The sequence below is a fragment of the Salvelinus alpinus genome, chromosome 31, assembly GCF_045679555.1.
Source record: "Salvelinus alpinus chromosome 31, SLU_Salpinus.1, whole genome shotgun sequence".
Taxonomy (NCBI): Eukaryota; Metazoa; Chordata; class Actinopteri; order Salmoniformes; family Salmonidae; genus Salvelinus; species Salvelinus alpinus.
The window spans coordinates 35,618,324-35,642,580 of NC_092116.1; the positions used below are offsets into that span (position 1 = coordinate 35,618,324).

The 24,257-nt window shown below is 41.0% G+C and overlaps 1 protein-coding gene across 4 annotated transcripts in view; it reads left to right on the plus strand.

The window, feature by feature from the left end:
* Positions 1–566: 566 nt before the first annotated feature.
* LOC139561351 (cyclin-dependent kinase-like 4) overlaps positions 567–24,257 on the plus strand; it is a 32,662-nt gene continuing 8,971 nt past the window's right edge. The window contains exons 1-7 of one of the 4 annotated variants that reach the window (XM_071378378.1): positions 567–1,741; positions 5,787–5,981; positions 7,049–7,227; positions 7,906–8,018; positions 8,194–8,333; positions 15,673–15,761; positions 16,329–16,452. In XM_071378378.1, coding sequence (XP_071234479.1) covers positions 1,574–1,741; positions 5,787–5,981; positions 7,049–7,227; positions 7,906–8,018; positions 8,194–8,333; positions 15,673–15,761; positions 16,329–16,452 — 1,008 coding nt within the window. In that variant the 5' untranslated portion in view covers positions 567–1,573. The remainder of the gene's footprint in view (positions 1,742–5,786; positions 5,982–7,048; positions 7,228–7,905; positions 8,019–8,193; positions 8,334–15,672; positions 15,762–16,328; positions 16,453–24,257) is intronic. The other 3 variants (XM_071378379.1, XM_071378377.1, XM_071378380.1) reach the window with 3 other exon arrangements.

Below are 24,257 nucleotides of genomic sequence, written 5' to 3' on the forward strand. Positions count from 1 at the left end.
GTTTAGAAAGAGCACTAGTGCGAATTGAGTTATTGTACACAAGCACTTTCCCTAATGGAAATATGCGAATACATGGTAAAACACGCCAATTGGCTCTCGCTAGCTCGTGCTTGGCTCTTGATTAATTGTTTTGCTCAGTATGATTAATTTGCTTCCGAATTGAAATGACAGACTGTGGTCTATCTTGGGTTAGTTATAAAAAATCTTTGCTCATAGTTTATCGAATCCCATTGTGAGACTTTTTTTTTTCCAAGTGGACCCCATTGATTTTGATAGCCATTCTCACTCAGATATGACATTAAGATGGCATAAGTCATTACAAAATGTGTAGAAATGCAGGAGATTAACTTAAAAACGTAAAAAATCCCCCCAAAAGCACAGAGCTGGCCCTGAGTAGAATAGAGTAAAATGTAATAGAAATTCACCAGTATCTGATTGGTTTTGTTAAAGTTGAAAATTACACAAAGGAAAATATCAAAGTAGTTAACTTTTCCTCAAAACCTCCTCATTCACATTCTCAGAGCTCACTACACTGGGCTAGAGAGTAGAGTGATGTTGTTTTTGTGTACACCACCGGAGGTCAGTTGCTACGGGTAACGGCTTTGGTGACACTGGTAATTGTTTTCTAGTTCTCTCATCTCGGATGTCCGGTGCGGCTTTACACCACTGTTTACGTTGATCGTTAAGAGTGATATCGATCTTATAAGGATCTGGGAGTCTTTGTACCGAACATTAGTCCACTAATTGGTCAACAAACCGTTGAAGTTTTTGAAGTCGGCCCGGTGGCTCAGCTGAGTATCCGGAAATTATTTTGGTTCAGAACGTTCACATCAGGAAGTTAGTTCTACTACACGCTATGTATGTGCGCAATCAAACACCTATTGTTTTCATGCAACCATTTGGGCTGTAGACTATGAAATATTTTCTTTCATGCAACAATGTTGAAATGTACAGAACAAGTATTTGGTAAACAATGTTGTTTAGTCTATCTATTCGCAGGTTAGCGTTTTTCGTCCTGGATCTTGTTCTGGAGACAGCTCTGCAGAGTGGTTACTAGCTGACACCAAATCATACCATCTGATTTTAAACCTAACCCTAACCTTAACCACACTGCTAACCCTAATGCCATTTGTTTTTGGGACAATATAGCCATTTTGACATTTGCAGCTGGCCTATCAAAGGGAAAATCGCTCAGTACTGCCTCCAGGACAAGACTCATGACAATAAACGTCAACCTGCTATTTCTTCGTCAGCTGATGTGAGTGTGTGTGTGTGTGTTATATATATATGTATGTATAGTGTGTGTGTATGTCATAGTGTGTGTAGACTAGTGTTTTTTCTATAGAGTGTGTGTTATGGTGTGAGTCTGTTATAGAGTGTGTATTATAGACTTTGTGTGTTGTATTATCAGTGTGTTGTAGCCTAGTGTGTGGGTGCGTGTGTGTGTGTGTGTGTGTGTGTGTGAGTGTCTGTGTCTGTGTTGTAAGATATGCGTGTTGCAGAGTGTGTGTTATAGTATGTGTGTGTGTTATAGAGTGTGTGTTGCAGAGTGTGTGTTATTATAGTGTGTGTCATGGAGAAGTATGAGAACTTGGGTATGGTCGGTGAGGGAAGCTACGGCTCGGTCATGAAGTGTCGCCACAAGGAGAACGGGAGGATCGTGGCCGTTAAGAAGTTTCTGGAGTCAGAGGACGATAAGACAGTCAAGAAGATCGCCTTGAGAGAGATCAAGATGTTGAAGGTAAGGTGGAGTTTAATACAACAGAATCAAATACAACAGAATCAAATACAACAGAATCAAATACAACAAAATGTTATTAGTCACATGCACCGAATATAACAGGTGTAGTAGACCTTACAGTGAAATGCTGAATACAACAGGTGTAGTAGACCTCACAGTGAAATGCTGAATACAACAGGTGTAGTAGACATCACAGTGAAATGCTGAATACAACAGGTGTAGTAGACCTTACAGTGAAATGCTGAATACAACAGGTGTAGTAGACCTCACAGTGAAATGCTGAATACAACAGGTGTAGTAGACCTTACAGTGAAATGCTGAATACAACAGGTGTAGGTAGACCTTACAGTGAAATGCTGAATACAACAGGTGTAGGTAGACCTTACAGTGAAATGCTGAATACAACAGGTGTAGGTAGACCTTACAGTGAAATGCTGAATACAACAGGTGTAGTAGACCTTACAGTGAAATGCTGAATACAACAGGTGTAGTAGACCTCACAGTGAAATGCTGAATACAACAGGTGTAGTAGACCTCACAGTGAAATGCTGAATACAACAGGTGTAGTAGACCTGACAGTGAAATGCTGAATACAACAGGTGTAGTAGACCTGACAGTGAAATGCTGAAAACAACAGGTGTAGTAGACCTTACAGTGAAATGCTGAATACAACAGGTGTAGTAGACCTTACAGTGAAATGCTGAATACAGGTGTAGATAGACCTTACAGTGAAATGCTGAATACAACAGGTGTAGATAGACCTTACAGTGAAATGCTGAATACAACAGGTGTAGATAGACCTTACAGTGAAATGCTGAATACAACAGGTGTAGTAGACCTTACAGTGAAATGCTGAATACAACAGGTGTAGATAGACCTTACAGTGAAATGCTGAATACAACAGGTGTAGATAGACCTTACAGTGAAATGCTGAATACAACAGGTGTAGTAGACCTTACAGTGAAATGCTGAATACAACAGGTGTAGTAGACCTCACAGTGAAATGCTGAATACAACAGGTGTAGGTAGACCTCACAGTGAAATGCTGAATACAACAGGTGTAGTAGACCTTACAGTGAAATGCTGAATACAACAGGTGTAGTAGACCTTACAGTGAAATGCTGAATACAACAGGTGTAGTAGACCTCACAGTGAAATGCTGAATACAACAGGTGTAGTAGACCTTACAGTGAAATGCTGAATACAACAGGTGTAGTAGACCTCACAGTGAAATGCTGAATACAACAGGTGTAGTAGACCTTACAGTGAAATGCTGAATACAACAGGTGTAGTAGACCTCACAGTGAAATGCTGAATACAACAGGTGTAGTAGACCTCACAGTGAAATGCTGAATACAACAGGTGTAGTAGACCTCACAGTGAAATGCTGAATACAACAGGTGTAGTAGACCTCACAGTGAAATGCTGAATACAACAGGTGTAGTAGACCTCACAGTGAAATGCTGAATACAACAGGTGTAGTAGACCTTACAGTGAAATGCTGAATACAACAGGTGTAGTAGACCTTACAGTGAAATGCTGAATACTACAGGTGTAGTAGACCTCACAGTGAAATGCTGAATACAACAGGTGTAGTAGACCTTACAGTGAAATGCTGAATACAACAGGTGTAGTAGACCTCACAGTGAAATGCTGAATACAACAGGTGTAGTAGACCTCACAGTGAAATGCTGAATACAACAGGTGTAGTAGACCTCACAGTGAAATGCTGAATACAACAGGTGTAGTAAACCTTACAGTGAAATGCTGAATATAACAGGTGTAGTAGACCTTACAGTGAAATGCTGAATATAACAGGTGTAGTAGACCTTACAGTGAAATGCTGAATATAACAGGTGTAGTAGACCTTACAGTGAAATGCTGAATATAACAGGTGTAGTAGACCTTACAGTGAAATGCTGAATACAACAGGTGTAGTAGACCTTACAGTGAAATGCTGAATACAACAGGTGTAGTAGACCTCACAGTGAAATGCTGAATACAACAGGTGTAGTAGACATTACAGTGAAATGCTGAATACAACAGGTGTAGTAGACCTCACAGTGAAATGCTGAATACAACAGGTGTAGGTAGACCTTACAGTGAAATGCTGAATACAACAGGTGTAGTAGACCTTACAGTGAAATGCTGAATACAACAGGTGTAGTAGACCTTACAGTGAAATGCTGAATACAACAGGTGTAGTAGACCTTACAGTGAAATGCTGAATACAACAGGTGTAGTAGACCTCACAGTGAAATGCTGAATACAACAGGTGTAGGTAGACCTTACAGTGAAATGCTGAATACAACAGGTGTAGTAGACCTTACAGTGAAATGCTGAATACAACAGGTGTAGTAGACCTTACAGTGAAATGCTGAATACAACAGGTGTAGTAGACCTCACAGTGAAATGCTGAATACAACAGGTGTAGTAGACCTCACAGTGAAATGCTGAATACAACAGGTGTAGTAGACCTTACAGTGAAATGCTGAATACAACAGGTGTAGTAGACCTTACAGTGAAATGCTGACTTACGAGCCCCTAACCGACAATGCAGTTTCAAAAAATACGGATAAGATTAAGAGATAAAAGTAACAAGTAATTAAAGAGGAGCAGTAAAAAATAACAATATATACAGGGGGGTGCCGGGACAGAGTCAATGCGCTCAGCTCTTTTGCTGCCAGTTGCTCTCGGTGTATCCATTATAGCTTAGTGGGTGTAGGTATCGTACAATGCGTCCATATGGCAGAGGGAGACACATTTATAACTAGAGTGGTAGCCTAGTGCGGTGGACTAGTAACCGGAAGGTTGCTAGATCGAATCCCCTGAGCTGACAAGGTAAAAATCTGTCCTTCTGCCCCTGAACAAGGCAGTTAACCCACTGTTCCTAGGCCGTCATTGTAAATAAGAATTTGTTCTTAACTGACTTGCCTGGTTAAATAAAGGTAAAATAACATTTTAAAAAGAAGGAGCCCCATCTGTACTAACCATTCTATCCCATGGAGTCTGTTTTTTGTCGATATAGCTGCGCAGCACACTGAACATCCCCCTGTACCGTTTCATGTTCGAGAATTGTGAGACAGAACAACATGTCCTCGTGAATAGCATCCCCCGACATGTATAGCGAACAAAAGTCGACGCGTGGGAATCTCGGCGCTCACAGCTAACGTCCATTCGGAGAGTAAAAGGTGGGGAGTTTGAGTCGTTCAGTCAGAGTTAGACATCCGTGAAAAATATAGATGAAAACTGTCTTTGTAGATAGTGTGGTCTACAGCTTATCATGAGGTACTCTACCTCAGGTGAGCAGAAACTCGGGACTTCCTTAATATTAGCGATTGCGCACCAGCTGTTGTTGACAGAGACCCCCCCCCCCTCAGTTTACCAGATGCAGCTGTTCTGTCTTGCCGATGTATAGAAAAAAACAGCTAGATTTATATTTTCCGTGTCCTTGTTCAGTCACGACTCTGTGAAACGTAGCATATTCCAGTTCTTCAGATCACGTTGATAGGATAGTCTCCCAACGGAGCTCATCCAGTTTATTTTCCAGTGATTTCACGTTCGTCAATAGAACGGAGGGTAATGACGACTTATCCACTTGCCGTTGCAGTCTCGTTAGATATCCCGCACGGCGACCTCTATAACTCTGCCTCGGCCTCCTCTGAGTGACGGGGATTTGGGAGTTATGTCCTTCGCCTCCGATTTCATGAAATAAAAGTCCTCATCTAAATCGACTGTTTTGATGTCCAGAAGATCAATTCGGACATATGAAATGATGGCCGAAACATTATTTATAAAATAGTTAAGATTAGCGCAAAAAAAACACACAAGATTGTTCAGGAGCCGGTAAAACGGTGGCCATCCCCTCCGGCGCCATTCTCTCACCCGGATCCGCAAGCCACTGTGGCCATAATGAGTTTTTTTGTGACCCCCTCCCCCCATCAAAGTTGCCCATTCCTGACATATACAAATGCTAACTAACTAACCAATCAATCAAAACAACCAATCAATCCATTATTTGTCCCCCCCCCCCCCGTTTCTCCAGCAACTGCGCCATGAGAACCTTGTCAACCTGCTGGAGGTGTGGAAAAAGAGGCGTCGCTGGTACCTGGTGTTTGAGTTCGTAGAACGTACGGTTCTAGATGACCTAGAACAGAGTCCAACGGGACTCGACTACAGCCGCCTAAGAAGATACGTCTACCAGATACTACGGGCTATCTCCTTCTGCCATCAACACAACGTGAGTGGAGTGTGTGTCTGTGTGTGTGTGTGTGTGTGTGTGTCTGTGTGTGTGTGTGTGTGTCTGTGTGTGTGTGTGTGTGTGTGTGTGTGTGTGTGTGTGTGTGTGTGTGTGTGTGTGTGTGTGTGTGTGTGTGTGTGTGTGTGTGTCAGAGGAGGCTGGTAGGAGGAGCTATAGGAGGACGGACTCATTGGAGGACGGGACTTAGTTCCATTTATTCCATTCGACCAAAAATGATTGGAACCCCTGTTTTCAATACTCCAGCACCCCAGAACATAGACAGACAGACAGGAACACAGACAGACAGACAGACAGACAGACAGACAGACAGGAACATAGACAGACTCCCCTTTACGTGGATAACGACACTGAACATTTTCATCTCAAATGTTTTGGGATCTTAGACCGCCATACTAATGTATATATGAATTTATACAGTGCATTCGGAAAGTATTCAGACCCCTTAACTATTTCCACACTTCATATTCCACAAAAAAAACAGGTTTTTCGAAATTTTTGCAAATGTATTAAAAAGTAAAAAACAGAAATACCTTATTTACATAAGTATTCAGACCCTTTGCTATGAGACTCGAAATTGAGCTCCGGTGCATCCTGTTTCCATTGATCATCCTTGTGATGTTTCTACAACTTGGAGTCCACCTGTGGTAAATTCAATTGATTGGACATGATTTGGAAAGGCACACACCTGTCTATATAAGGTCCCACAGTTGTCAGAGCAAAAACCAAGCCATGAGGTCATTTTGTTTGTTGTTTCCTATGTGTTTCCTATATGTTTCATATATGTTTCATATATGTTTCCTTTATATTTCCTATATGTTTCATATATGTTTCATATATGTTTCCTTTATATTTCCTATATGTTTCATATATATTTCATATATATTTCATATATATTTCATATATGTTTCCTTTATATTTCCTATATGTTTCATATATATTTCATATATATTTCATATATATTTCATATATGTTTCCTTTATATTTCCTATATGTTTCATATATATTTCATATATGTTTCCTATATGTATCCTTTTTGTTTTCTCCAGATCATCCATAGGGACATCAAGCCAGAGAACATCCTGGTATCTCAGGGTGGAGTGGTCAAGCTGTGTGACTTCGGGTTCGCCAGGACAATGGCTCCACCAGGAGAGAATTACACGGACTACGTAGCAACACGCTGGTACAGGGCCCCAGAACTACTGGTGGGGGACACCAAGTACGGGAAGTAAGAACAAGACTAGAGACAGAGGGAGGGACGGGGAGAGAGACAGAGAGAGAGACCGAGAGATAGAGAGGAGAGACAGAGAGAGTGAGACAAAGAGAGAGACAGAGAGAGAGAAAGAGAGAGACAGTGGTACGAAAGCCTCCACTGTTATTTGTCTAATACTACTGTGTGTGTGTGTGTGTGTGTGTGTGTGTGTGTGTGTGTGTGTGTGTGTGTGTGTGTGTGGTGGTATGTGTGTGTGGTGGTGTGTGTGTGTGTCTGTGTATGTGGTGGTATGTGTGTGTGGGTTGGTGTGTGTGTGTGTGTGTGGTGGTGTGTGTGTGTGTGTCTGTCTGTGTGTGTGTGTGGTGGTATGTGTGTCTGTGTATGTGTGGTGGTATGTGTGTGTGGGTTGGTGTGTCTGTCTGTGTGTGTGGTGTGTGTGTGTGGGTTGGTGTGTGTGTCTGTGTGTGTGTCTCTGTGTGTGTGTGGTGGTATGTGTGTCTGTGTATGTGTGGTGGTATGTGTGTGTGGGTTGGTGTGTCTGTCTGTGTGTGTGGTGTGTGTGTGTGTGTGTCTGTGTGTGTGTGTGTGTGTGTGTGTGTGTGTGTGTGTGTCTGTCTGTGTGTGTGTGTGTGTCTGTGTGTGTGTCTGTGTGTGTGTCTCTGTGTGTGTGTGTGTGTCTGTGTGTGTGTGTAGGGCGGTAGATGTGTGGGCTGCAGGCTGTCTCTTCGTAGAGATGTTGACAGGAGAACCCCTGTTTCCTGGAGACTCTGACATCGACCAGTTATACCACATCATCAGGTGCTTTGGTGAGGACAGTACACACACACACACACACACACACACACACACACACACACACACACACACACACACACACACACACACACACACACACACACACACGGAGCAATGATTAATTTATTAATATTTTAATGAATTATTAATGAATTTTGCTACTTGTTTATTTTGTTTGTTACCAAGGCAACCTGACCCCTCGCCACCAGGAGTTGTTCTATAAGAACCCAGTGTTTTCAGGAGTCAGTCTACCGGAGGTGACAGAGACAGAGCCTCTACAACAACGCTATCCTAAACTGTCCACAACTACTACAGACCTTACGCAGGTGCACACATCTCCCCCCCCCCCCCCCCTCGGACAGAGCCTCTACAACAACGCTATCCTAAACTGTCCACAACTACTACAGACCTTACGCAGGTGCACACATCTCCCCCCCCCCCCCCCCTCAGACAGAGCCTCTACAACACTACCGCCAGGATGTGGTTCACTCCTTTATCAACATTCATGAACTGTTACCCAGTGCTTTTCTACACCACAGAGACATACTATCTCCTCTAAAAGTACTGTAGCCTTTCAGTAACTAACTATCTCCTCCTAAAGTACTGTAGCCTTTCAGTAACTAACTCTCTCCTCCTAAAGTACTGTAGCCTTTCAGTAACTAACTCTCTATCTCCTCCTAAAGTACTGTAGCCTTTCAGTAACTAACTCTCTCCTCCTAAAGTACTGTAGCCTGTCAGTAACTAACTCTCTCCTCCTAAAGCACTGTAGCCTTTCAGTAACTAACTCTCTCTATCTCCTCCTAAAGTACTGTAGCCTGTCAGTAACTAACTATCTCCTACTAAAGTACTGTAGCCTTTCAGTAACTAACTATCTCCTACTAAAGTACTGTAGCCTTTCAGTAACTAACTCTCTCCTCCTAAAGTACTGTAGCCTTTCAGTAACTAACTCTCTCCTCCTAAAGTACTGTAGCCTTTCAGTAACTAACTCTCTCCTCCTAAAGTACTGTAGCCTTTCAGTAACTAACTCTCTCCTCCTAAAGTACTGTAGCCTTTCAGTAACTAACTCTCTCTATCTCCTCCTAAAGTACTGTAGCCTGTCAGTAACTAACTCTCTCCTCCTAAAGTACTGTAGCCTTTCAGTAACTAACTCTCTCCTCCTAAAGTACTGTAGCCTGTCAGTAACTAACTCTCTCCTCCTAAAGTACTGTAGCCTTTCAGTAACTAACTCTCTCCTCCTAAAGTACTGTAGCCTTTCAGTAACTAACTCTCTCCTCCTAAAGTACTGTAGCCTGTCAGTAACTAACTCTCTCCTCCTAAAGTACTGTAGCCTTTCAGTAACTAACTCTCTCCTCCTAAAGTACTGTAGCCTGTCAGTAACTAACTATCTCCTCCTAAAGTACTGTAGCCTGTCAGTAACTAACTCTCTCCTCCTAAAGTACTATAGCCTGTCAGTAACTAACTCTCTCCTCCTAAAGTACTGTAGCCTTTCAGTAACTAACTCTCTCCTCCTAAAGTACTGTAGCCTTTCAGTAACTAACTCTCTCCTCCTAAAGTACTGTAGCCTTTCAGTAACTAACTCTCTCCTCCTAAAGTACTGTAGCCTGTCAGTAACTAACTCTCTCTATCTCCTCCTAAAGTACTGTAGCCTGTCAGTAACTAACTATCTCCTCCTAAAGTACTGTAGCCTGTCAGTAACTAACTCTCTCCTCCTAAAGTACTGTAGCCTTTCAGTAACTAACTCTCTCCTCCTAAAGTACTGTAGCCTTTCAGTAACTAACTCTCTCCTCCTAAAGTACTGTAGCCTGTCAGTAACTAACTCTCTCTATCTCCTCCTAAAGTACTGTAGCCTTTCAGTAACTAACTATCTCCTCCTAAAGTACTGTAGCCTGTCAGTAACTAACTCTCTCCTCCTAAAGTACTGTAGCCTTTCAGTAACTAACTCTCTATCTCCTCCTAAAGTACTATAGCCTGTCAGTAACTAACTCTCTCCTCCTAAAGTACTGTAGCCTTTCAGTAACTAACTCTCTATCTCCTCCTAAAGTACTATAGCCTGTCAGTAACTAACTCTCTCCTCCTAAAGTACTGTAGCCTTTCAGTAACTAACTCTCTCCTAAAGTACTGTAGCCTTTTAGTAACTAACTCTCTCCTCCTAAAGTACTGTAGCCTTTCAGTAACTAACTCTCTCCTCCTAAAGTACTGTAGCCTGTCAGTAACTAACTCTCTCCTCCTAAAGTACTGTAGCCTGTCAGTAACTAACTCTCTCCTCCTAAAGTACTGTAGCCTTTCAGTAACTAACTCTCTCCTAAAGTACTGTAGCCTTTCAGTAACTAACTCTCTCCTCCTAAAGTACTGTAGCCTGTCAGTAACTAACTCTCTCCTCCTAAAGTACTGTAGCCTGTCAGTAACTAACTCTCTCTATCTCCTCCTAAAGTACTATAGCCTGTCAGTAACTAACTCTCTCCTCCTAAAGTACTGTAGCCTTTCAGTAACTAACTCTCTCCTCCTAAAGTACTGTAGCCTTTCAGTAACTAACTCTCTCCTCCTAAAGTACTGTAGCCTGTCAGTAACTAACTCTCTCCTCCTAAAGTACTGTAGCCTTTCAGTAACTAACTCTCTCCTCCTAAAGTACTGTAGCCTGTCAGTAACTAACTCTCTCCTCCTAAAGTACTGTAGCCTGTCAGTAACTAACTCTCTCTATCTCCTCCTAAAGTACTATAGCCTGTCAGTAACTAACTCTCTCCTCCTAAAGTACTGTAGCCTTTCAGTAACTAACTCTCTCCTCCTAAAGTACTGTAGCCTTTCAGTAACTAACTCTCTCCTCCTAAAGTACTGTAGCCTGTCAGTAACTAACTCTCTCCTCCTAAAGTACTGTAGCCTTTCAGTAACTAACTCTCTCCTCCTAAAGTACTGTAGCCTGTCAGTAACTAACTCTCTCCTCCTAAAGTACTATAGCCTGTCAGTAACTAACTCTCTCCTCCTAAAGTACTGTAGCCTGTCAGTAACTAACTCTCTCCTCCTAAAGTACTGTAGCCTGTCAGTAACTAACTCTCTCCTCCTAAAGTACTGTAGCCTGTCAGTAACTAACTCTCTCCTCCTAAAGTACTGTAGCCTTTCAGTAACTAACTCTCTCCTCCTAAAGTACTGTAGCCTTTCAGTAACTAACTCTCTCCTCCTAAAGTACTATAGCCTGTCAGTAACTAACTCTCTCCTCCTAAAGTACTGTAGCCTGTCAGTAACTAACTCTCTCCTCCTAAAGTACTGTAGCCTTTCAGTAACTAACTCTCTCTATCTCCTCCTAAAGTACTGTAGCCTTTCAGTAACTAACTCTCTCCTCCTAAAGTACTGTAGCCTGTCAGTAACTAACTCTCTCCTCCTAAAGTACTGTAGCCTGTCAGTAACTAACTCTCTCCTCCTAAAGTACTGTAGCCTGTCAGTAACTAACTCTCTCCTCCTAAAGTACTGTAGCCTTTCAGTAACTAACTCTCTCCTCCTAAAGTACTGTAGCCTGTCAGTAACTAACTCTCTCTATCTCCTCCTAAAGTACTGTAGCCTGTCAGTAACTAACTCTCTCCTCCTAAAGTACTGTAGCCTTTCAGTAACTAACTCTCTCCTCCTAAAGTACTGTAGCCTGTCAGTAACTAACTCTCTCTATCTCCTCCTAAAGTACTGTAGCCTTTCAGTAACTAACTATCTCCTCCTAAAGTACTGTAGCCTTTCAGTAACTAACTCTCTCCTCCTAAAGTACTATAGCCTGTCAGTAACTAACTCTCTCCTCCTAAAGTACTGTAGCCTTTCAGTAACTAACTCTCTCCTCCTAAAGTACTGTAGCCTGTCAGTAACTAACTCTCTCCTCCTAAAGTACTGTAGCCTTTCAGTAACTAACTCTCTCCTCCTAAAGTACTGTAGCCTTTCAGTAACTAACTCTCTCCTCCTAAAGTACTGTAGCCTGTCAGTAACTAACTATCTCCTCCTAAAGTACTGTAGCCTGTCAGTAACTAACTCTCTCCTCCTAAAGTACTGTAGCCTTTAAGTAACTAACTCTCTCTATCTCCTCCTAAAGTACTGTAGCCTTTCAGTAACTAACTCTCTCCTCCTAAAGTACTGTAGCCTTTCAGTAACTAACTATCTCCTCCTAAAGTACTGTAGCCTTTCAGTAACTAACTCTCTCCTCCTAAAGTACTGTAGCCTTTCAGTAACTAACTATCTCCTCCTAAAGTACTGTAGCCTTTCAGTAACTAACTATCTCCTCCTAAAGTACTGTAGCCTTTCAGTAACTAACTCTCTCTATCTTCTCTTAAAGTACTGTAGCCTTTCAGTAACTAACTCTCTCTATCTTCTCCTAAAGTACTGTAGCCTGTCAGTAACTAACTCTCTCCTCCTAAAGTACTGTAGCCTGTCAGTAACTAACTCTCTATCTCCTCCTAAAGTACTGTAGCCTTTCAGTAACTAACTCTCTCCTCCTAAAGTACTGTAGCCTGTCAGTAACTAACTCTCTCCTCCTAAAGTACTGTAGCCTTTCAGTAACTAACTCTCTCCTCCTAAAGTACTGTAGCCTGTCAGTAACTAACTCTCTATCTCCTCCTAAAGTACTGTAGCCTTTCAGTAACTAACTATCTCCTCCTAAAGTACTGTAGCCTTTCAGTAACTAACTCTCTCCTCCTAAAGTACTGTAGCCTTTCAGTAACTAACTCTCTCCTCCTAAAGTACTGTAGCCTGTCAGTAACTAACTCTCTATCTCCTCCTAAAGTACTGTAGCCTTTCAGTAACTAACTATCTCCTCCTAAAGTACTGTAGCCTTTCAGTAACTAACTCTCTCCTCCTAAAGTACTGTAGCCTTTCAGTAACTAACTCTCTCCTCCTAAAGTACTGTAGCCTTTCAGTAACTAACTCTCTCCTCCTAAAGTACTGTAGCCTTTCAGTAACTAACTCTCTCCTCCTAAAGTACTGTAGCCTGTCAGTAACTAACTATCTCCTCCTAAAGTACTGTAGCCTGTCAGTAACTAACTCTCTCCTCCTAAAGTACTGTAGCCTTTCAGTAACTAACTCTCTCCTCCTAAAGTACTGTAGCCTTTCAGTAACTAACTCTCTCCTCCTAAAGTACTGTAGCCTTTCAGTAACTAACTCTCTCCTCCTAAAGTACTGTAGCCTGTCAGTAACTAACTCTCTCTATCTCCTCCTAAAGTACTGTAGCCTGTCAGTAACTAACTATCTCCTCCTAAAGTACTGTAGCCTGTCAGTAACTAACTCTCTCCTCCTAAAGTACTGTAGCCTTTCAGTAACTAACTCTCTCCTCCTAAAGTACTGTAGCCTGTCAGTAACTAACTCATCTCCTCCTAAAGTACTGTAGCCTTTCAGTAACTAACTCTCTCCTCCTAAAGTACTGTAGCCTTTCAGTAACTAACTCTCTCTATCTCCTCCTAAAGTACTGTAGCCTTTCAGTAACTAACTCTCTCCTCCTAAAGTACTGTAGCCTGTCAGTAACTAACTCTCTCCTCCTAAAGTACTGTAGCCTGTCAGTAACTAACTCTCTCCTCCTAAAGTACTGTAGCCTTTCAGTAACTAACTCTCTCCTCCTAAAGTACTGTAGCCTGTCAGTAACTAACTCTCTCCTCCTAAAGTACTGTAGCCTGTCAGTAACTAACTCTCTCCTCCTAAAGTACTGTAGCCTGTCAGTAACTAACTCTCTCCTCCTAAAGTACTGTAGCCTTTCAGTAACTAACGCTCTCCTCCTAAAGTACTGTAGCCTGTCAGTAACTAACTCTCTCTTCCTAAAGTACTGTAGCCTTTCAGTAACTAACTCTCTCTATCTCCTCCTAAAGTACTGTAGCCTTTCAGTAACTCTCTATCTCCTCCTAAAGTACTGTAGCCTTTCAGTAACTAACTCTCTCTATCTCCTCCTAAAGTACTGTAGCCTTTCAGTAACTAACTCTCTCCTCCTAAAGTACTATAGCCTGTCAGTAACTAACTCTCTCCTCCTAAAGTACTGTAGCCTGTCAGTAACTAACTCTCTCCTCCTAAAGTACTGTAGCCTTTCAGTAACTAACTCTCTCTATCTCCTCCTAAAGTACTGTAGCCTTTCAGTAACTAACTCTCTCCTCCTAAAGTACTGTAGCCTGTCAGTAACTAACTCTCTCCTCCTAAAGTACTGTAGCCTTTCAGTAACTAACTCTCTCTATCTCCTCCTAAAGTACTGTAGCCTTTCAGTAACTCTCTATCTCCTCCTAAAGTACTGTAGCCTTTCAGTAACTAACTCTCTCCTCCTAAAGTACTATAGCCTGTCAGTAACTAACTCTCTCCTCCTAAAGTACTGTAGCCTGTCAGTAACTAACTCTCTCCTCCTAAAGTACTGTAGCCTTTCAGTAACTAACTCTCTCTATCTCCTCCTAAAGTACTGTAGCCTTTCAGTAACTAACTCTCTCCTCCTAAAGTACTGTAGCCTGTCAGCAACTAACTCTCTCCTCCTAAAGTACTGTAGCCTGTCAGTAACTAACTCTCTCCTCCTAAAGTACTGTAGCCTTTCAGTAACTAACTCTCTCCTCCTAAAGTACTGTAGCCTGTCAGTAACTAACTCTCTCCTCCTAAAGTACTGTAGCCTGGCAGTAACTAACTCTCTCCTCCTAAAGTACTGTAGCCTTTCAGTAACTAACTCTCTCCTCCTAAAGTACTGTAGCCTGTCAGTAACTAACTCTCTCCTCCTAAAGTACTGTAGCCTGTCAGTAACTAACTCTCTCCTCCTAAAGTACTGTAGCCTTTCAGTAACTAACTCTCTCCTCCTAAAGTACTATAGCCTGTCAGTAACTAACTCTCTCTATCTCCTCCTAAAGTACTGTAGCCTGTCAGTAACTAACTATCTCCTCCTAAAGTACTGTAGCCTTTCAGTAACTAACTCTCTCCTCCTAAAGTACTATAGCCTGTCAGTAACTAACTCTCTCCTCCTAAAGTACTGTAGCCTTTCAGTAACTAACTCTCTCCTCCTAAAGTACTGTAGCCTTTCAGTAACTAACTCTCTCCTCCTAAAGTACTGTAGCCTTTCAGTAACTAACTCTCTCCTCCTAAAGTACTGTAGCCTTTCAGTAACTAACTCTCTCCTCCTAAAGTACTGTAGCCTGTCAGTAACTAACTCTCTCCTCCTAAAGTACTGTAGCCTTTCAGTAACTAACTCTCTCCTCCTAAAGTACTGTAGCCTTTCAGTAACTAACTCTCTCCTCCTAAAGTACTGTAGCCTTTCAGTAACTAACTCTCTCCTCCTAAAGTACTGTAGCCTTTCAGTAACTAACTCTCTCCTCCTAAAGTACTGTAGCCTTTCAGTAACTAACTCTCTCCTCCTAAAGTACTGTAGCCTTTCAGTAACTAACTCTCTCCTCCTAAAGTACTATAGCCTGTCAGTAACTAACGCTCTCCTCCTAAAGTACTGTAGCCTTTCAGTAACTAACTCTCTCCTCCTAAAGTACTGTAGCCTGTCAGTAACTAACTCTCTCCTCCTAATGTACTGTAGCCTGTCAGTAACTAACTCTCTCCTCCTAAAGTACTGTAGCCTGTCAGTAACTAACTCTCTCCTCCTAAAGTACTGTAGCCTTTCAGTAACTAACTCTCTACGACTCCCTCTCCCCAACCCCCTCTTTCTCTCTCTCTCTCTATCCCTCCATCTCTCTGTTCTCCTACCAGAGGTGTCTCCAGATGGATCCAGACAGGAGGTCACAGTGTTCTGATCTGCTGCAGCACCAACTCTTCACTAACGATGGCTTCCACCTCAGGTAACACACACCTGGAAACACACACACACGGTCACACACACACCTGGTCACACACACACTCCTGGTAATACACACACCTGGTCACACATACTCCTGGTAACACACACACACCTGGTAACACACACACACCTGGTAACACACACACACCTGGTAACACACACACACACACACACCTGGTAACACACACACACACACCTGGTAACACACACACACACCTGGTAACACACACACACCTGGTAACACACACACACACCTGGTAACACACACACACACACCTGGTAACACACACACACACCTGGTAACACACACACACCTGGTAACACACACCTGGTAACACACACCTGGTAACACACACACCTACCTGGTCACACACTCCTGGTAATATACACACCTGGTAACACACACACTCCTGGTACTCCTGGTAACACACACACACACACACCTGGTCACTCGCACACACCTGGTCACACACACATTTGAGTTGTATTATCTATTAAAGATTTAGGTTAAAAAAAAGTATTTGACTGGCTGTGTTGAACTGTGCAATAACAAAGTGTACTTTTTCAGGTTTGTCCAGGAGTTGAATGCTAAGATCCAGAAGGATCAGAAAGGGAACTCTCCCCTTCCCAAGATGAACAAGATGACCAAGAAAGACAAGGAGGAAGTAGAGGAGAGGACTGGGAAGTACAAGGTCAGACACACACACACACATGGGAGGTAGACACACACACACACACACATGGGAGGTAGACACACACACACACACACACATGGGAGGTAGACACACACACACACACGGGAGGTAGACACACACACACACACACAGGTGGGCACACGCATGCACACACACACCAGTGTTAATTTAGTCAACAATAACAACTATGACGAAAAATACTCGTCAATTTTGTATTTTTCCTGACTAAAACTATAACAATAATAAGACGAGACGCCCTGAAAAGATGCAAACTATTAGAAAATTACTTTTCATTTTAGTCTGACGAAAATATGACAATTACAGAATTCCACGTGAGACTAATGGACAACTAATTTGACATGAAGCTCCTTGTCGTGCAAATGCCCATTGTGGTTGCTTTTTTTTCCTGTGAGAAAAAACAAATGCTATTTGTTAATTATTAGGAGTGCAGTGATACTTATAATAATAAATAGTTCTTAAAATCAAAGTAATAATGTAAGAATGCTGTTTGTCAACTAGCTCATCACTGAGCTGTTGTTGTGTCTGTACTTTATCATTTTGTTCAGTACACAGTACCAGTCAAAAGGTTGGACACACTTACTCATTCCAGGGTTTTTCTTTATTTGTAGTATTTTCTACATTGTAGAATAATAGTGAAGACACTGCACTGTTGGAGCCAGAAACACAAGCATTTAGCCTGGTATCACTGTTGGAGCTAGAAACACAAGCATTTAGCCTGGTATCACTGTTGGAGCTAGAAACACAAGCATTTAGCTAGATATCACTGCACTGTTGGAGCTAGAAACACAAGCATTTAGCTAGGTATCACTGCACTGTTGGAGCTAGAAACACAAGCATTTAGCTAGGTATTAGTGTTGGAGCTAGAAACACAAGCATTTAGCTAGGTATCACTGTTGGAGCTAGAAACACAAGCATTTAGCTAGGTATTAGTGTTGGAGCTAGAAACACAAGCATTTAGTTAGGTATCACTGTTGGAGCTAGAAACACAAGCATTTAGCTAGGTATTAGTGTTGGAGCTAGAAACACAAGCATTTAGCTAGGTATTAGTGTTGGAGCTAGAAACACAAGCATTTAGCTGGGTATTACTGCACTGTTGGAGCTAGAAACACAAGCATTTAGCTAGGTATCACTGTACTGTTGGAGCTAGAAACACAAGCATTTAGCTGGGTATTACTGTACTGTTGGAGATAGAAACACAAGCATTTAGTTAGATATTACTGCACTGTTGGAGCTAGGAACACAAGCATTTAGTTAGATATTACTGCACTGTTGGAGCTAGGAACACAAGCATTTAGTTAGATACTACTGTACTGTTGGAGCTAGAAACACAAGCATTTAGTTAGATATTACTGCACTGTTGGAGCTAGGAACACAAGCATTTATCTAGATATTACTGCACTGTTGGAGCTAGGAACACAAGCATTTAGCTAGGTATTACTGCACTGTTGGAGCTAGAAACACAAGCATTTAGTTAGATATTACTGCACTGTTGGAGCTAGGAACACAAGCATTTATCTAGATATTACTGCACTGTTGGAGCTAGGAACACAAGCATTTAGCTAGGTATTACTGCACTGTTGGAGCTAGAAACACAAGCATTTAGCTAGATATCACTGCACTGTTGGAGCTAGAAACACAAGCATTTAGCTAGATATTACTGTACTGTTGGAGCTAGAAACACAAGCATTTAGTTAGATATTACTGCACTGTTGGAGCTAGGAACACAAGCATTTAGTTAGATACTACTGTACTGTTGGAGCTAGAAACACAAGCATTTAGTTAGATATTACTGCACTGTTGGAGCTAGAAACACAAGCATTTAGTTAGATATTACTGCACTGTTGGAGCTAGGAACACAAGCATTTAGTTAGATATTACTGCACTGTTGGAGCTAGGAACACAAGCATTTAGTTAGATATTACTGCACTGTTGGAGCTAGGAACACAAGCATTTAGTTAGATACTACTGTACTGTTGGAGCTAGAAACACAAGCATTTAGCTAGGTATTAGTGTTGGAGCTAGAAACACAAGCATTTAGCTAGGTATCACTGTTGGAGCTAGAAACACAAGCATTTAGCTAGGTATTAGTGTTGGAGCTAGAAACACAAGCATTTAGTTAGGTATCACTGTTGGAGCTAGAAACACAAGCATTTAGCTAGGTATTAGTGTTGGAGCTAGAAACACAAGCATTTAGCTAGGTATTAGTGTTGGAGCTAGAAACACAAGCATTTAGCTAGGTATTACTGCACTGTTGGAGCTAGAAACACAAGCATTTAGCTAGGTATCACTGTACTGTTGGAGCTAGAAACACAAGCATTTAGCTGGGTATTACTGTACTGTTGGAGATAGAAACACAAGCATTTAGTTAGATATTACTGCACTGTTGGAGCTAGGAACACAAGCATTTAGTTAGATACTACTGTACTGTTGGAGCTAGAAACACAAGCATTTAGTTAGATACTACTGTACTGTTGGAGCTAGAAACACAAGCATTTAGTTAGATATTACTGCACTGTTGGAGCTAGGAACACAAGCATTTATCTAGATTATACTGCACTGTTGGAGCTAGGAACACAAGCATTTAGCTAGGTATTACTGCACTGTTGGAGCTAGAAACACAAGCATTTAGTTAGATATTACTGCACTGTTGGAGCTAGGAACACAAGCATTTATCTAGATATTACTGCACTGTTGGAGCTAGGAACACAAGCATTTAGCTAGGTATTACTGCACTGTTGGAGCTAGAAACACAAGCATTTAGCTAGATATCACTGCACTGTTGGAGCTAGAAACACAAGCATTTAGCTAGATATTACTGTACTGTTGGAGCTAGAAACACAAGCATTTAGTTAGATATTACTGCACTGTTGGAGCTAGGAACACAAGCATTTAGTTAGATACTACTGTACTGTTGGAGCTAGAAACACAAGCATTTAGTTAGATATTACTGCACTGTTGGAGCTAGAAACACAAGCATTTAGTTAGATATTACTGCACTGTTGGAGCTAGGAACACAAGCATTTAGTTAGATATTACTGCACTGTTGGAGCTAGGAACACAAGCATTTAGTTAGATATTACTGCACTGTTGGAGCTAGGAACACAAGCATTTAGTTAGATACTACTGTACTGTTGGAGCTAGAAACACAAGCATTTAGTTAGATATTACTGCACTGTTGGAGCTAGGAACACAAGCATTTAGTTAGATATTACTGCACTGTTGGAGCTAGGAACACAAGCATTTAGTTAGATACTACTGTACTGTTGGAGCTAGAAACACAAGCATTTAGTTAGATACTACTGTACTGTTGGAGCTAGAAACACAAGCATTTAGTTAGATATTACTGCACTGTTGGAGCTAGGAACACAAGCATTTATCTAGATATTACTGCACTGTTGGAGCTAGGAACACAAGCATTTAGCTAGGTATTACTGCACTGTTGGAGCTAGAAACACAAGCATTTAGTTAGATATTACTGCACTGTTGGAGCTAGGAACACAAGCATTTAGTTAGATATTACTGTACTGTTGGAGCTAGAAACACAAGCATTTAGCTAGGTATCACTGTTGGAGTTCGAAACACAAGCATTTAGCTAGGTATCACTGTACTGTTGGAGCTAGAAACACAAGCATTTAGCTAGGTATTACTGTTGGAGCTAGAAACACAAGCATTTAGCTAGGTATTACTGCACTGTTGGAGCTAGGAACATAAGCATTTAGTTAGATACTACTGTACTGTTGGAGCTAGAAACACAAGCATTTAGTTAGGTATTACTGCACTGTTGGAGCTAGGAACACAAGCATTTAGTTTGATATTACTGCACTGTTGGAGCTAGGAACACAAGCATTTAGTTAGATACTACTGTACTGTTGGAGCTAGAAACACAAGCATTTAGTTAGATATTACTGCACTGTTGGAGCTAGGAACACAAGCATTTAGTTAGATATTACTGCACTGTTGGAGCTAGGAACACAAGCATTTAGTTAGATATTACTGCACTGTTGGAGCTAGGAACACAAGCATTTAGTTAGATATTACTGCACTGTTGGAGCTAGGAACACAAGCTTTTATTTAGATACTACTGTACTGTTGGAGCTAGAAACACAAGCATTTAGTTAGATACTACTGTACTGTTGGAGCTAGAAACACAAGCATTTAGTTAGATATTACTGCACTGTTGGAGCTTGGAACACAAGCATTTATCTAGATATTACTGCACTGTTGGAGCTAGGAACACAAGCATTTAGCTAGGTATTACTGCACTGTTGGAGCTAGAAACACAAGCATTTAGCTAGGTATTACTGCACTGTTGGAGCTAGAAACACAAGCATTTAGTTAGATATTACTGCACTGTTGGAGCTAGGAACACAAGCATTTATCTAGATATTACTGCACTGTTGGAGCTAGAAACACAAGCATTTAGCTAGATATCACTGCACTGTTGGAGCTAGAAACACAAGCATTTAGCTAGATATTACTGTACTGTTGGAGCTAGAAACACAAGCATTTAGTTAGATATTACTGTACTGTTGGAGCTAGAAACACAAGCATTTAGTTAGATATTACTGTACTGTTGGAGCTAGAAACACAAGCATTTAGTTAGATATTACTGCACTGTTGGAGCTAGGAACACAAGCATTTAGTTAGATATTACTGTACTGTTGGAGCTAGAAACACAAGCATTTAGCTAGGTATCACTGTTGGAGCTAGAAACACAAGCATTTAGCTAGATATTACTGTACTGTTGGAGCTAGAAACACAAGCATTTAGTTAGATATTACTGTACTGTTGGAGTTAGAAACACAAGCATTTAGTTAGATACTACTGTACTGTTGGAGCTAGAAACACAAGCATTTAGTTAGATATTACTGCACTGTTGGAGCTAGGAACACAAGCATTTAGTTAGATATTACTGCACTGTTGGAGCTAGGAACACAAGCATTTAGTTAGATATTACTGCACTGTTGGAGCTAGGAACACAAGCATTTAGTTAGATACTACTGTACTGTTGGAGCTAGAAACACAAGCATTTAGTTAGATATTACTGCACTGTTGGAGCTAGGAACACAAGCATTTAGTTAGATATTACTGCACTGTTGGAGCTAGGAACACAAGCATTTAGTTAGATACTACTGTACTGTTGGAGCTAGAAACACAAGCATTTAGTTAGATACTACTGTACTGTTGGAGCTAGAAACACAAGCATTTAGTTAGATATTACTGCACTGTTGGAGCTAGGAACACAAGCATTTATCTAGATATTACTGCACTGTTGGAGCTAGGAACACAAGCATTTAGCTAGGTATTACTGCACTGTTGGAGCTAGAAACACAAGCATTTAGTTAGATATTACTGCACTGTTGGAGCTAGGAACACAAGCATTTATCTAGATATTACTGCACTGTTGGAGCTAGGAACACAAGCATTTAGCTAGGTATTACTGCACTGTTGGAGCTAGAAACACAAGCATTTAGCTAGATATCACTGCACTGTTGGAGCTAGAAACACAAGCATTTAGCTAGATATTACTGTACTGTTGGAGCTAGAAACACAAGCATTTAGTTAGATATTACTGTACTGTTGGAGCTAGAAACACAAGCATTTAGTTAGATATTACTGCACTGTTGGAGCTAGGAACACAAGCATTTAGTTAGATATTACTGTACTGTTGGAGCTAGAAACACAAGCATTTAGCTAGGTATCACTGTTGGAGCTCGAAACACAAGCATTTAGCTAGGTATCACTGTACTGTTGGAGCTAGAAACACAAGCATTTAGCTAGGTATTACTGTTGGAGCTAGAAACACAAGCATTTAGCTAGGTATTACTGCACTGTTGGAGCTAGGAACATAAGCATTTAGTTAGATACTACTGTACTGTTGGAGCTAGAAACACAAGCATTTAGTTAGGTATTACTGCACTGTTGGAGCTAGGAACACAAGCATTTAGTTTGATATTACTGCACTGTTGGAGCTAGGAACACAAGCATTTAGTTAGATACTACTGTACTGTTGGAGCTAGAAACACAAGCATTTAGTTAGATATTACTGCACTGTTGGAGCTAGGAACACAAGCATTTAGTTAGATATTACTGCACTGTTGAAGCTAGGAACACAAGCATTTAGTTAGATATTACTGCACTGTTGGAGCTAGGAACACAAGCATTTAGTTAGATATTACTGCACTGTTGGAGCTAGGAACACAAGCTTTTATTTAGATACTACTGTACTGTTGGAGCTAGAAACACAAGCATTTAGTTAGATACTACTGTACTGTTGGAGCTAGAAACACAAGCATTTAGTTAGATATTACTGCACTGTTGGAGCTTGGAACACAAGCATTTATCTAGATATTACTGCACTGTTGGAGCTAGGAACACAAGCATTTAGCTAGGTATTACTGCACTGTTGGAGCTAGAAACACAAGCATTTAGCTAGGTATTACTGCACTGTTGGAGCTAGAAACACAAACATTTAGTTAGATATTACTGCACTGTTGGAGCTAGGAACACAAGCATTTATCTAGATATTACTGCACTGTTGGAGCTAGGAACACAAGCATTTAGCTAGGTATTACTGCACTGTTGGAGCTAGAAACACAAGCATTTAGCTAGATATCACTGCACTGTTGGAGCTAGAAACACAAGCATTTAGCTAGATATTACTGTACTGTTGGAGCTAGAAACACAAGCATTTAGTTAGATATTACTGTACTGTTGGAGCTAGAAACACAAGCATTTAGTTATATATTACTGCACTGTTGGAGCTAGGAACACAAGCATTTAGTTAGATATTACTGTACTGTTGGAGCTAGAAACACAAGCATTTAGCTAGGTATCACTGTTGGAGCTCGAAACACAAGCATTTAGCTAGGTATCACTGTACTGTTGGAGCTAGAAACACAAGCATTTAGCTAGATATTACTGTACTGTTGGAGCTAGAAACACAAGCATTTAGTTAGATATTACTGTACTGTTGGAGTTAGAAACACAAGCATTTAGTTAGATACTACTGTACTGTTGGAGCTAGAAACACAAGCATTTAGTTAGGTATTACTGCACTGTTGGAGCTAGGAACACAAGCATTTAGTTTGATATTACTGCACTGTTGGAGCTAGGAACACAAGCATTTAGTTAGATATTACTGCACTGTTGGAGCTAGGAACACAAGCATTTAGTTAGATACTACTGTACTGTTGGAGCTAGAAACACAAGCATTTAGTTAGATATTACTGCACTGTTGGAGCTAGGAACACAAGCATTTAGTTAGATATTACTGCACTGTTGGAGCTAGGAACACAAGCATTTAGTTAGATACTACTGCATTTAGTTAGATACTACTGTACTGTTGGAGCTAGAAACACAAGCATTTAGTTAGATACTACTGTACTGTTGGAGCTAGAAACACAAGCATTTAGTTAGATATTACTGCACTGTTGGAGCTAGGAACACAAGCATTTATCTAGATATTACTGCACTGTTGGAGCTAGGAACACAAGCATTTAGCTAGGTATTACTGCACTGTTGGAGCTAGAAACACAAGCATTTAGTTAGATATTACTGCACTGTTGGAGCTAGGAACACAAGCATTTATCTAGATATTACTGCACTGTTGGAGCTAGGAACACAAGCATTTAGCTAGGTATTACTGCACTGTTGGAGCTAGAAACACAAGCATTTAGCTAGATATCACTGCACTGTTGGAGCTAGAAACACAAGCATTTAGCTAGGTATTACTGTACTGTTGGAGCTAGAAACACAAGCATTTAGTTAGATATTACTGT